This window comes from Drosophila pseudoobscura, chromosome X, assembly GCF_009870125.1.
Source record: "Drosophila pseudoobscura strain MV-25-SWS-2005 chromosome X, UCI_Dpse_MV25, whole genome shotgun sequence".
Classification (NCBI taxonomy): Eukaryota; Metazoa; Arthropoda; class Insecta; order Diptera; family Drosophilidae; genus Drosophila; species Drosophila pseudoobscura.
Genome location: NC_046683.1, coordinates 21,532,112 through 21,545,944, shown reverse-complemented (window position 1 = coordinate 21,545,944; position 13,833 = coordinate 21,532,112). Strand labels below are relative to the sequence as shown.

Here is a 13,833-nt window from a genome sequence, read left to right as displayed (position 1 = left end):
AGATTGGCGGGCCCCAAGATTTTTGAAAGAAAGAAAAGCCGACAAATCTATCGGAATCAGTTTCGTTTTCACAGTTTGGTGTTAGACGTATTTTGTAGTTTCTTTGAAGTGACAAATCTCTTGGGCTATGGCTTGGGCTATGTTGCGTCACTTGACACCAGATATCTGTAAATCGTGGGGCAGGGTTGCTCCTGGAACAGAGCGGTACATCACATAAAATGAATGGGGGACGACGATGGGAATGGAGGGCAATGAAACTGGTTTAAGTGGAACGCAGGGAAATGGAGTGCCATTGAAATGAATAATATAACAATCTACATACGTGATGGGATGAACTGCAGGGAGTATTCTCGAGTGACGTGGAATGGAATGAATGGAATGAATGGCCAACGAAATAATGAACCTGCCACGGAGATTGGCAAAATGGGATCCCCACAAACAAGATGTGGACGAACCTCAAAATGGGATTGATTTACAGAATATAATCGCCATTGGAGCAGGCAAAGCGGTATCCAAAGCACCGAGAAAACTCCCAGAGGGACACCCCGTGTTTGGACTCCATTCTCCTGTGTTTTCTGTCCCTCTGCTGCACTTGACACTTTTCCAAATTGCTACGTAGTAAGTCCGAATATATTATCCGAATATGGTTGCATATTAACTGAACTCAGGGATCGTGTTCCCCCACCATCCCAAAGGGCAAGCTCTTGCTAGAGTTCTTCAAGTGCTCTCGATTTGTTGTATTTTTCAATTGCGTTCCGCTCTTTATTACACTCTCAACCATGTTCCAATTTCATGTGTCGTAGTTTCCAAAGATTTCTTTTTGGGAATTCGGACTTCCCAATCGTTCTCACTCTTGTGTTTGATGGATGGATGCCTGTCAATCCCCATCGCCAGCGTCATCGGCATCGCCCTCGTCGTTGACTTAATGCGTAAATTGAATTAGGCATTGGTAATTCAGTTGGTGCCATTGTTGGTGCTGTTTCTTTTTGCCGGTTTCTGTTTCGGTTTCTGTTTCTGCTGCTATTTTCGTAATTTGATTTTGGTCACTTTGGCTGTCAGTTTAGCTCGGCCCGCGCCTTGGTTAAAATTTTCCAAGCAGTGGCAGCGCTAGAGTGTGGGGGCAATCGTCAATCCGTAAGCGACCGAATCGACATTCCGATTTGACGCAAATGCTGCCCTGCTTGCTGATTGTGCCCCACTCCTGTGCGCATACGAGTATTCATATTCATCCTCTTCAGCTTCAGCTTCAGCTCCTTCTTCCCTAGCTGGCACCTCTGTTTGTTGCTGTTCCCCTGCATGACAGCTGCAGGTAAACGACACCGCATGTCGCCTATCGCCCCATTCGATCTGACAGGTAACAAGAGCCCAGGTACCAGGAACCAGGAACCAGGAACCATGCACCAGGTACCAGGTACCTCATCCACAGCCTCGCCCTCATCCTTAGCCAGATAACTTCATCCTGTCGCAGCAGGAAGTGTCCTGCAAATCACGTTTGCCTCTCCTCAACCCCTCCTCAGTTTTTCCTGGAAGGCAGAGACAAACCGATATGCGATGAGATGAGAGACCCCATTCTGAGGGCCGGCTATCAGGACGTGACTAACCTCGATTGGCCTGCGGCCTAATTAGAGGGCCTCAGCGCCTCACCAGGTGACACCCGGCGTAATCAGCGCTATGCAAATATGAGATAGCACCAGATACGAGTATCCGGGGATACGACTCGTATTGCGTCAGCCAAGAGGCCGGCTGCGAAAGCACTGCGGCATCCGTTGGCCGGAAATGGATCGAATTAATCGAATGCCAGCAGCCAGAAGAGGACAGATCAGGCTGGATCAGAGCTGATCAGAAGAAAACAGAGGAGCCCCTCTGGGACTCTGCTCGAAAAGAAGCATAAATATTTATACCAAAGAGACGAATGGGAAGGGTAGGGCAGGGAAGGGCAGGGAAGGGAGGGTCTATGGAATAGGAATGATAGTTGACAGGCCAAAAGCGATGAAAATTAAATGAAATTTTGTATTTGTGTTGCGGCGAATGATAATAAATAAATATGTAGATAAAAATGGGATTGGTATTGGGGATGGGTCCCCGAGACTCGGTTGTTCGATGCTGCAGCACTTAAACCAAGAAAATATGGGGGGACTCGATGCCTTGGACTCGAACACTTGGAAACACTTGTGATAATCATGACTAATAAGACACACAAACAGAGGGAATAGCAGCCAAGGCGAGCCGAATCGAGCCGAATCGAGTCGAGAAAAGGCAAGAGTCTAAAGAAAACATCGACAAGACAAACACAGTTGGCTGGGGGTCTAAGAATCAGGAGGAGTGCTTCTTATGTTGGGGGGGGCTCTGAGAAGTCAACGAAAAGTACTCAGAATTCGAGCTTATTATCTCTCGAGGGGAGCGGACTGGAGTGGGAGAATGAAAATAAATCTAAATATACGAGTAAGCTCGAACTAGTTTCCAGTTGCATGTTAGTTAGTTGCCCCCTTTCTGCTGTGCCTCCCACAAGAGAGGCTACTGTTTTCCTTACAAAAGTCGCCTGAATACCTGAGACACAGTTCCGAGGTATGCGCTGGTTGTGCCAACTTTCGGATTATGTACACATATGAAAAATGTGGGAAAATCCTATATTTCTTATCCGAAATCAAACTTCTCGCAGAGAACTAATTTTGCTTTGTTTCGGATTGAATTCCCCTTATTTCTTTCTCTTTTATTCAACCTATGAACTTTCCTTGAAATGAAAGCAACTTTATCTATAACCACACATATGTATATGTATGTATGTATGTATCTATAACCTTGCCTTGCCCAAAACGAACTAGTTCCGAGGGAGGCGGCAATGAGTTATATTTTCAGTTCCATTATCCATCCAAATGATACCAATGGGAACATTTTGGTCCAGGCACAAAAATGTATCTAAGTGTGTACATATCTAAATAATCTGGTATTCCCCTTTCCTAGCGGAACGCTCATGCACAAGTAATAATTCGATTCTTCGATTAGAGCCCATTGCTCCGCAATTCACTCCACCACTCCACCACTCTACCACTTTACTCCAGCAATCAAACAATCAAATTCTCACAAGAGTCTCTCCAGCTGCGGCCGGGGAATGGGCGGTGGGGGGATGGGGTGCAAGAGAGATGATTCAGGCCTTGGATGGGGTGTTGTGGGCCCCGGAGCAAGCCGATCCGAAGAGCGACCACTTGAAAGGGTTCTTCGTAGCTCTGGGAGTGGGAATGGGAGTGGGGCAATTGAAACGACACGCGCGCCGCCTTATAGCGGCAATTAGTGTTCAAATTTAATTAAACGCATTCTAAGACGTCGCCAAGGGTGCCCCCGTCCACCGTTCGGAGCCCGAAACCCCCCGTTCCCGAGATGGAACTCCCAAAGTTCATCAGACGTCAACCTCATCGGGGCTTATAATTGGTCTTTGGGCTGGCTTCAAGTCGAGCAGAGCAGTCTTTCATCCATTCGTCCATTTGCCGCGATAATTGATCCCAAGTCCCACTGCCAAACGGCTGCGAGTATACCCAGACCAGGGCCCTCTCTGCCCTGCTTTCCTTTCATCCAGCTGCTAATTGATAAGCTAAGTGGCAAGTGCCATAAAACGAGCTCGGACTGAATCGAGCCACCATCCCAGAATCAAAGAACTTCAATTCCGAACTGTCCCTCGCTAGACGTTGGGATTGGATGGGATTGGATGCGATTGGAATTCCATCTGAGGCAGGGGCCGGCGGCAGCGGCAGCGGCAGTGACAGTGGGAGATCATTAAATCAGCTCTATAGACTCTCGGCCATGCCAAAGATTTATGGGCCAGCGGCATTTGTGACCAGATTTATGTCAGGCTTGGCCGTCCCAGTTTCTCTCGTTCTCCTTCTCCTCGGCGAACTTTTCATTACCAAAAACTATCAACCTGCTAAATGAGCACAGCCCTTAGAGAAAAGACCAGCCTGACACGAAAGTCCATAAAACTAACGAGAACGGGTCGGGTCGGGTTGGGTCGGGTCGGGTCGGGACAGGGTTCAATGGAATTGAGACTGTTGCAACTCTTTAGCGTTGGTCGAGTGTCAACGGCAATGGCCACAACATGTACAGATATCCAGGCGATCTCCCTGAAGACAGGTAGGAAGCAGACCTAGCTCTAGTCGTCTCTGACGGCTTTCGATGGGTGTTTTCCGATTGAACTGGATGTGTCCCTTGAGGTATACTACTTCTAATGAGCCCTCAATGGACTCTAATAGAATCTTCCTTTTAGTTCGAAACTCCTTATTCTCCTTCCTCAGTGCTTGAGGCTTAATTCCATTGCTTATTGCTTGCCATCCTTTCATTGAGTGATGCAAATTCTTAGCGTGTTTAAGAGCTCTAACCTCTCTCTCTCTCTCTCTCTCTGAGATGACATTTTCTTGAGGGTTTTTCGTTGTTTTTGTCGTTAATGTGTCAATTGTGTGGTGACAAAAGCGATAGCTTCGAACACGCCCATAAACTGGAAGACGATGCCGATTCATACTATACGTGGCCATACTCCTCAAACCACCTTGTCGGCCCTCGTTCTCTTGCTGGCAATTTGGCCACCAGCTCTGCCTTTGAGGCACTTAAAGATTTCTTTTTGACTCTTTCTTGCTGCCGTGCCCAATGCTGTGTCTGTGTGTATTGGTTTATAGTATCTATGTGTGTGGTGTGGTGTGGTGTGGTGTGGTGTGGTGTGTAGGTGCCACTTAATGGCCGCCATAAACCCACTCCTCGCCTTCGTGTGTTTCGTGTGTTGTCGTACATGCGATTCCTGTTGTTGTCGCTGTTGCAGTTGTTGCAGTTGTTGCCTGAGGTTGTTGCTGCAGTTGTTGTTGCTGCTGTCGTTAGTGTAGCTGTTGCTGTCGGTTATGGCTGAGCTTACGGCTGCCGCCAGGATAATGAACATTCATGTTGAACACGTTAAGCGAGCGCGACTGCGGGCGAGAGCGTGGGTGCAGCGCTTCATGCTCCTCCGCGTCCCCTCCTTCGCCACTTGGTTTCCTTGTGATCTCTACTTTGGACCAGCCTCGCCAGTTTCTGGGCCTACTCTTCACTGTTTTGTTCTTCCTGCTCGCTCCTTTCTGTCCATTTTCTCGGTGGACCCTTTCTTCTTTTGATCCTCTTCTTTCTATCTGTCTATCTTAATCATTTTCTTCTCGATTTCGTATTTATTTCGATATCTACTTATTTGCGTTCTCTTCCTTTTTCTGTCCTCAAAATTCTCCTACGAGCATAGAACGTACTCTGGTTCCGGTTCCGATTCCGATTCCGATTCCCTTTCCGTCTCCAACCTCTTTGTTGCCTCAACTCTACTCCGGGGCCTGCTCATTAGCTCCATCTTTCGTGCAGACGCGCCCAGCAACTGCCTGCTCCGTGACTCCCACTCACATCTTACCGCCCACTGCCCCCTGCCCCCAGCCCCCACCTCCAACAGACTGTCCCTTCAAGAGACTGCACACGTTTATCGCCTCGAGTAATTACATTTTGGCAGGGCCAAGCCCCGAAAAAAGCGCGGAGCGCAGTGCATTGAACCAAGTCGGGCTTGTCGTGAGCCGTGTCTCAGTGCCCACCTACAAATCGATTACAGAACGGCGTGGCCCATGCCCATTCCCATTCCCATGCCCATGCCCATGCCCATGCCGAGCAGACCCGCAATTAGCGGAAAGCCAAGCACTGACCGCAGATCGCTTCAACGCTTGCGGTTGCCCCCTCTCTCTCGATACTCCATACTCATGCACCATAGTATATAGTACCATAGAATATACATACCATACATGCATGTACATACATGTATACATGTGAGCATATGCTAACGATCTGATTTCTGCTTTTCAGCCTGCTGGTGGGTGCCCCCCTGGATCACAATCGACAGCCGAACACCTCACACTCGGGCGCCCTCTGGAGGTGTCCCATAACGCAGAGGTTCGACGACTGCGAACAGGTGATAACCGATGGACGACGTTGTAAGTGACCGCCTCTGATTTCCTGACAGTGACTAGGATCTCTATATATCTATCCCTAAGTACATATGTATGTATGCGTGTACAGTGAACGAACGCTCTGGTTCCGAGGCGAGGAATAACGCCCGATATGGGAACTAAAGGAAGTGGACCTTTCTCTGTACATCAACCTCTTAAGTTTATCATTTAGGATCTCTGTTCCGACTCTGATTAGTTAAGAAGCAAATTATTTAAATCGTACGTATATAATATCCAGTTAGTCGATAACTACTAACCAAGCTTTGGTATCTTTCCACCTCTGTCTCTATCTCTCTAAATCTCAATCTCAATCTCTATCTCTATCAATCTTTCTGTTGGTGAAGGTTGATTGTTTTGTGCCATCTGAACCGATAAAAGCTTGGATAGTTATACTAATAATAAATACATACATACAACCGAGTACATATGTACTCCAATACCAAAGACAATATGGATGGATGTACATTTGCAACTGTAGGATTCCCTCCTTGGGCCTAGTGCTCCTCGATAAAGAATGCTTCCCCCCATGTAACTAACACCGGTTCGGGGTCAAAAGATCCATTCCGACCAGGCCAAAACCAAACAATCTTCATTCCACTCGGGCGATTTGCGCTATAAGTTTTTCGTTTCTCCTGATACATACGTATATAGATAGTATTACTTTCACTCAATAAATTGTACATAAACAATTGCCAAATGCTGTACAGAGATCTGTGACTAAACTTTTCTAACAATAATGGAAACTATTCAGTTATCAGTTTTTAGTTTTCAGTTTTTAGTTATAGGAAAGGATGCTGTGACCAGTTGGTGAATTGTTCAATCGATTGGTTGCTCATTGGCTCGTGAAACAATGAATTATTCAAATCAAGGAACCATTCATAACTCATTTTTGAATAGTTCAGCTTATGGATACGCTGAATGTTGTCAACAGATTTGAAACTCATTGAATCTAGAGCTCAATCAACCACTTCACAGCCTCTGCACTACATATTCTAGTAAATATTGTATAGAAAACCACTTTTGCCCTAGCATCTTAGTCATTACGAACCACCATATCGATATCGAGATCTACTATGTATATTTAATTTGATTTTTTAATTGTTTTTGTACTCTCTTTTTTTTCTTCCCTATATTTGTTTCGTTTTTTCGTTTTCTACCCCTTGATTTTCGGTTCTGCCCGCGAACAAAATAAATCGAAATTCATATTCGGTGCGCCTAACTGGGAAACTCACTCGGGTCCCCCTCGACCTCGACCTCAACCTAAACCTAAACCTCAACCAAAACCTCAACTTAAACCCAAATCTCGACTACAACCCACTCCAACTTTCCGAATACTGACCAAAATTCTTTTCAATATATGCAATTCGATCACGATAACGATACCGATAACGATAACGAACGAATCATTTAGCATCGAGCGGAGTTTATGAGATTAATAAGCGTAAGTGGTATGGGTGCTTTAATTGTTGTCTTGCCCACAAACCTAAACCCCACTAAAATCGACCCATCTCAGGACTAAGCATTTCATCGCAATTCCTAACACCCATTCTGTATTCTGTATTCTGTATTTGATCTGCAATATATCTTTATTTATGTATACATACATACAAACATATGTACATAGATACATACATACGAATGTATTAAGTATTCATTCATATCTTTGGTTTGCGCTTCGATTTGGTTTACTTACGGATTGATTTCTTATTGATTAACTCAGTGATATACTCAGTGCACTCGAATCGCTCGCCTTTGCACATAATACTTACAAACATGTTTGTACATACATACAGCAACATATATCAGCGATCACCGAATGTACAGTCACGCACACGCATGCCTATGGCTGCCATTTTGCTTACTTATCGCCGTAATCACTCTATGCTGCCGCCACTCACTTCTTATTGCTACCTTTAGTTATTGCTCCTGACTTGCCACGCACGCGCGCAATCAGTTAATCAGATAACCAATAATCAATAACCAATAACCAATATTCAATATGTATATTACCCACTGTTCATAGAGCTAGCTAAGTTTAAGCACACTTATACATATGTATGTACATAATTATGGATGCTTCGATAAGCGATTAGTCTAAGGTATCATTCACCGTTAATAACAATTGCACCATGGAGGTGAAGCTAGCTCACCAGGTCCCAGCCATCTGCTCAGGAAGCTGGAATGGAGGTCTGGCCCTCTAGTGTGGCTCTCGCCTAGTATTTGATTTGCTCACTTGTACATTTCGCTGGAACCTATTTAGTTTTATTTGTTTCTCCCTTCGATAACATTTTCGACGTTCTCCAGTCGATAGTTCTCAGTAACCGATTCTTGTCCGATAACTACCCTTCCATGGGGTTTCCAGGCTACCGCCCGATAAATGCTGCACTTTTCACTATTCGATGCAATTTATAGCTAGCCCATAGCTTTTCTTGGAAACTTAACTTAAACTTATTGAACTCGAGACTTATAGTTTCATAGCAATGAAACGCACTGTATTTGAACAGATGTACATATGTACTGAGAAGATTCTTGTACATATATATGTACATATTTTTGTATATGTTCCAATAGTCCCCCCCAGTCGACCCAAATGTTTGAGTACGCCTCAAGGCCAGTTCCCGCTACTTAATGTCTCCCCATTGAGAAGGAGCTTGGCTCAATATTTGGATTGGCGATAGCCTGCCAGGCCCGGGGGTGCGAGGGTGTGCTGTTCCACGCTTCGATGCTTCCATGCAGCAACAACTTCATTATCGGCGTCACATGTTGGCCATTTCCTCTGCATGCCCGAGCCGATTCCCGGAATGCCACCTCCGTCCGGGCTGAAGATTATTCCACGCTTCACTTTTTTGGCGGCTCCAATTGGGGACTCATTTAGCAGTAATTACCCTCAGAATCGTACATATGTACATATATCGCTCTGCCATTCTCTCTCTCTCGATCATAAATGAACATACGATTATGGGAGGCATGTAAATCCATTTGCGCTTTGCCCCGCCGTTCCTCAGTATTCCCCCGACGAAGACCCATCCAACTGGGTCGACTGCATTTTTGAGCACACCACTGTGACCGTGTTTTTGACTCTTCTTTCTTCTTTAATTCTTCCACTTCCACTTTCATACCCTTGCGCAGAGGGTATGTGCTCTTTGCTCAGATACTTGCAACGCGGAGCCTCATGCTCGGACTCATATCACTACATTTATATACATATACATAAATACATACTTATGTCCATATTTTTCCATTTTCCAAGGAACTCCCGAAACGTAATCCAGCTAGAAGTGGTTGTAGCCCATTTAATTTTGATCGCAATGACTGTAGCATATCATATCTCTCGCTTTGGGGGTACCAAAATCTTCGACTCCTTGGCTTCGGCCACTCCATTGCTCCATTGCTCCATTGCTCCGTGCCCCACTCGTTCTTGTCGCTGTTTTGGCAATCAGAGCGTGGCGGCCGCTCAAGACTTTGTCTGCGACGCCACCGCCCCAGAACGTGACAAATTTCACAAAGCTACATATGTATGTATGTATACATATATGTATGTACGTACTATGTACTTGTTGAAAAACAAACAAAAAAACAAATGTTGGCAGAGGCATAAAAATAACTGCAAATTTGAGAATGCAAATTCCTGAGTAAAAAATAACTCGGAATACGCTTTCGGGGTGCCCTGGCAGCAGCCCCTGCATTCCTTGGGTTTTCTTCGCCTGTTTCTTGCGCGATTGTCGTCTCTCTTGCCAATGTCAAAGACGCGCCGCAAAGTGCAAAGTTCACTTGGTGCTGGGCCAATCAAATCCGGATGGGGTGCGTGGGTCGCGGTGGGGAAATGTGCGCAGCGCTTCCAGCTGCGCGCCTGCGTGGAAGGCGACTTTCACTGGCAGGCCCCACCGGGGCGCGTTTTAAGCGCGTCAAACCCGTCAAGAACGGCCCACGCCCCAGGGCACCGCAGCGCAACGAAAGGCGAAGAAACCCGAAGAAAACGAAAAGAAAATGCCGCTTAAGTGCCGTACCCCGCCTCTCTCGCCCACCTATGTAGGTACCTATGCATGTACATACATACATATGTACATAAACATGCACTTATGTGTGTGTGGATGGATCTCACTCCATCTCCCCATCCAGTGTAATAATCATTTATCATATTTCAACACTTTGATGCTTTAAAATGCATTCTAAATCAATTTCGTTACGTTTCGGCTCTCTCGCTCTCGCTCTCGGTCTCCCTCTCCCTCTCTATCGCTTTGGCTGCCAACATTGCTCTTTCGCCCTTTCGTTCGCACGGTTATTCGATTGAAAACGGATTGAGGAAGAACAGAGCCGATGAATAGACACTATACGATGAATGAACACCAAACATACTCCGTTGAATAGAATCGATTGCTGTCCGATCAAAGGGTATCCAAATATTCGGCACCCGACGCCCTCTCTCTCTCTTTCGTTCCTTTTTGTTGCTTTCTTTTTTGTTTCCCAATCAGCGGTGCACATGTGTGCATCCAGCTCCGGCTCCAGTTTCAGGTTCTCGTCTTCCCTGCCCCCACACACACACGCACACACGCACACACACACACTTAGAACACACATATTGTGGCCAAAATCAGCTGCTAATAATTAGTTAATAACTATTGCATTTCACTTATAATTAGCAGTTTTAAACCCACCGATGTATGTACATATGTACATATATGTACATATGTATGTACATAAATATATGTGTAAATGAGAATGATTTTATTACTCGTGCGAAACTATTGTTAATAATGCATACACACTACTGTTACACTTACAAGTTAATGATTTATTTATTGTTCTTGTTGTTAATATTGATGTTTTACTGTTGTTGTTGCTGACACACACACACACACACACACATGAATCTATACACATGTACACACCCACACAAACATATCCACCAACCACACACACTGTACATCTCTTTCTCAACACTTGCTAACATATCGGTATCTCTTTCTCCCCCTCTCTCTCTCTCTTTCCCTTTCTCTCACTCGGCACCTCGCTCCTGTCGCTGTTCGCACGTCTCGGAACGTACAGCATACGACAGCGAGGTCCTCTCACCGCCCTCCAGCGACGAGATCAAGGAGGGACAGTGGATGGGCGTCACGGTGCGATCGAACCCGCTCCAGGCCAACGGATCGGGTGGCAAGGTAAGTCAAGGTCAAGGGCATGGGTACAGTTGCGACCAGCGGCGCAAAGCTCGTAGAGACCATCTGCAGGGGACATCCAGGCATCCAGTACTTCTCCGGGATATGTCGGGGAGGAGTTGGGTCTAGGTTCCTTGGCTGCTCAACCGAGTGTTCATTGTGGTGAGCATCATTTGTCCTTCTGGAACGGTGTCCATCATGATGTTTCTAGGAAGATCTTGGAAGTAAATAGAAGTAACTCAAGAGCTGTGGAGAGTGAGTTTTCCAATCAACCTGCGAGGAGTGCAGACATACACCAGACGAACACCAATTCAATTGACTTGATATTGAAGCTAACAACATGTACATATGATAGGACATATGAACAGGATATCACTCATATCCTTCCGTAAAGAGGATACTTAGCTACTCTGCTTGTCTGTTTAAATGTTTAATGAGGAAACGTGAAAGTACGCCCTCCATCTCTCCTTGTAGAAGTACACTACTGGCCAAAAAAATAATTATATCGGTGTCGTGCTAGTTTATTATGTAATAGCCCGAATTTTTGTAAATGGATGCCAATTGCTTATATTTGGAAAGGTTACATACAGTCTTGCCAAATATTTAAATCAAAAATTAAAAAATAAAAAATCTTTATAAAATTCTATGCTTAAATTTTTGCTGAATGGGCATTTTGGTCAGGTCAAAATAATAAGTACACTGTTATTTATAAATTTTAAAGGATTAGATAAGGATTTGATCAAAGGATTGTTGAATTTTATTGAGTTCCTTCATATTTAAGTACATGAGAGTTAAAAAATTCTTTAGATAGGCCGTACTGCTGGAAAAAATAAGTTTTCAATAAGTCTTCAAAAAGAAAGGAAAAATCTCCGGGTAATTGCGAAAAGTCTTGGACGCTCGGTATTTTATGTTCAGAATGCTTTAATATCTAAAGTGCTTATTGAAAATCGAGGATGGAAGAAGAAATCTTTACAAAACAACGGACACCCGTATCATCAGTCTTGCAAAAAAGGATCAGCTCATGTCTTCCAAGGCCATATACGCTCAAACTGGCAAAGAAAAATCCAATTCGGGTATAAAAACATATTGACAGACATTATACAGCCTTATGCTGAGGAAAAATGCTGAGAAATGCTTGAGATGGGTCTTTCTACCGGAAAATTACCCAAAGCACACCTCAAAGGTGGTGAAGGCTTGGTTTACGGGAAAAATGTAAACGTTATGGCTTGGCTAAGTCAGTCTCCATTTAAAAAACCTTTGGGGTGACTTTAAACGTCGAATTGGTAAAAATAATTTTCGAAAAGGAAAAGAATTGTGGAGAATTTGTGCAAAAAACCTGGTATGAGATTCCAGTGGAGACTTGCCGCAAACCTTTTGCTAGTATGCCAAGAAGAATGGACGAAGTCATCCAAAATAGGTGTTCCTATATAGGATACTAGTAAAAGATTATAAATTATTAGAAAAAAGTGGACAAATTTTGATACGCTTTTAGTTTTTCGCTGTGGAGAATTGCTGTACTTATTATTTTGGCCAGCCTTTGTTTATGTTTTTAAGGTTTAATCGGTCATAAAATATATATTTGAAATGAAAAATGCTTATGATAAACATTTTTATTGACTATTGTAGGTTAGAAAACTAAAAGTAAATTTGATTTTTTAATTATGTTTATTAGAAAAGGTTTATAGAACGTGAAAGAAAGAAAGCTCATAAGCGTGTACTTATTATTTTGGCCAGTAGTGTACATCGTCAAGTATCATAAATCCTCTTTTCTACTTCCTCTTTGTACAGGTGCTCGTGTGTGCCCACCGTTACATGTACATTGTGCGCGAGAACCGCTATGGCCAAGGACTGTGCTACGTCCTTACCAACGACCTGCAGTTTGACGAAGTGCACGAGCCGTGCAAGGGTCGCCCTGTGCAGAGGTGAGTACCCAGCCAGCATCATAGTGAAGCGTAGAGCGTGAACCTGTCCCGTCTTTATTGACCAATCAATCAATCAATCAATCAATCTACGGGATTATAGGCTTATCATAACAGGTTGGCCATTTCCATAGCCATTGCCATCCTTCTGGGACAGTTGACATGGGTCAGGTCTTTTGATTGCGGAGCGGGAGGGATACCACACGATGCGACACCGTACGACACGACACGACACGACACCCACAGAAAACGTGTCAAGGTGAATTATCTGTGGGACGGGGACGGGCACTTGATGAATGGTCAGAGCGGGTGAGGGAACGGACAGGATGGGGACCTGGATATGAAGAGATATGTACATATGTCTGTACATATGTATGTCCATATGGATGTGTGTGAGCGCGTGCTCGCTTTCGGCCAATTAGCATGCAGCGGGTGTAGCAGCAGGGACCGGGGCCGGGGCTGGGCCACGGTTCGCTCCAAGTGTGACACCGATGACGTCGGCCCTAGTCGGGCCACCAACTGCAGGACGCCAGCAGTCATAAAGGTGAATTTTAATTTATTTAAATGACAAGGCAGAGGGGCAGGAGTGAGACGGGAGGAGGGGCACTCCGCGCCCACTCTATGACCAAAAGCAAGGAGCGGTAGGTGGATGTCCGGCTCGGGGAGAGGAGTAGACTGAAGTGGAGTGGAGTAGAGTCGGGACGCGGGCCTGTCAGCATGGTGGATATGCAATTTTTCATTGAGCGGGTCCTCGCGTGTCCAAACTCGATT

At 45.0% G+C, this 13,833-nt stretch overlaps 1 protein-coding gene across 4 annotated transcripts in view; it reads left to right on the top strand.

Annotated features, from left to right (window-relative positions):
* The window catches only part of mew (multiple edematous wings), a 47,269-nt gene that overhangs the window by 29,008 nt on the left and 4,428 nt on the right, over window positions 1–13,833 (top strand). Inside the window, exons 2-5 of one of the 4 annotated variants that reach the window (XM_033383115.1) lie at window positions 5,845–5,972; window positions 7,399–7,428; window positions 11,034–11,146; window positions 12,932–13,065. In XM_033383115.1, the coding sequence (XP_033239006.1) occupies window positions 5,845–5,972; window positions 7,399–7,428; window positions 11,034–11,146; window positions 12,932–13,065 (405 nt within the window). Of the gene's footprint in view, window positions 1–5,844; window positions 5,973–7,398; window positions 7,436–11,033; window positions 11,147–11,341; window positions 11,593–12,931; window positions 13,066–13,833 lie in introns of those variants that run through there. The other 3 variants (XM_033383117.1, XM_033383116.1, XM_033383118.1) reach the window with 3 other exon arrangements.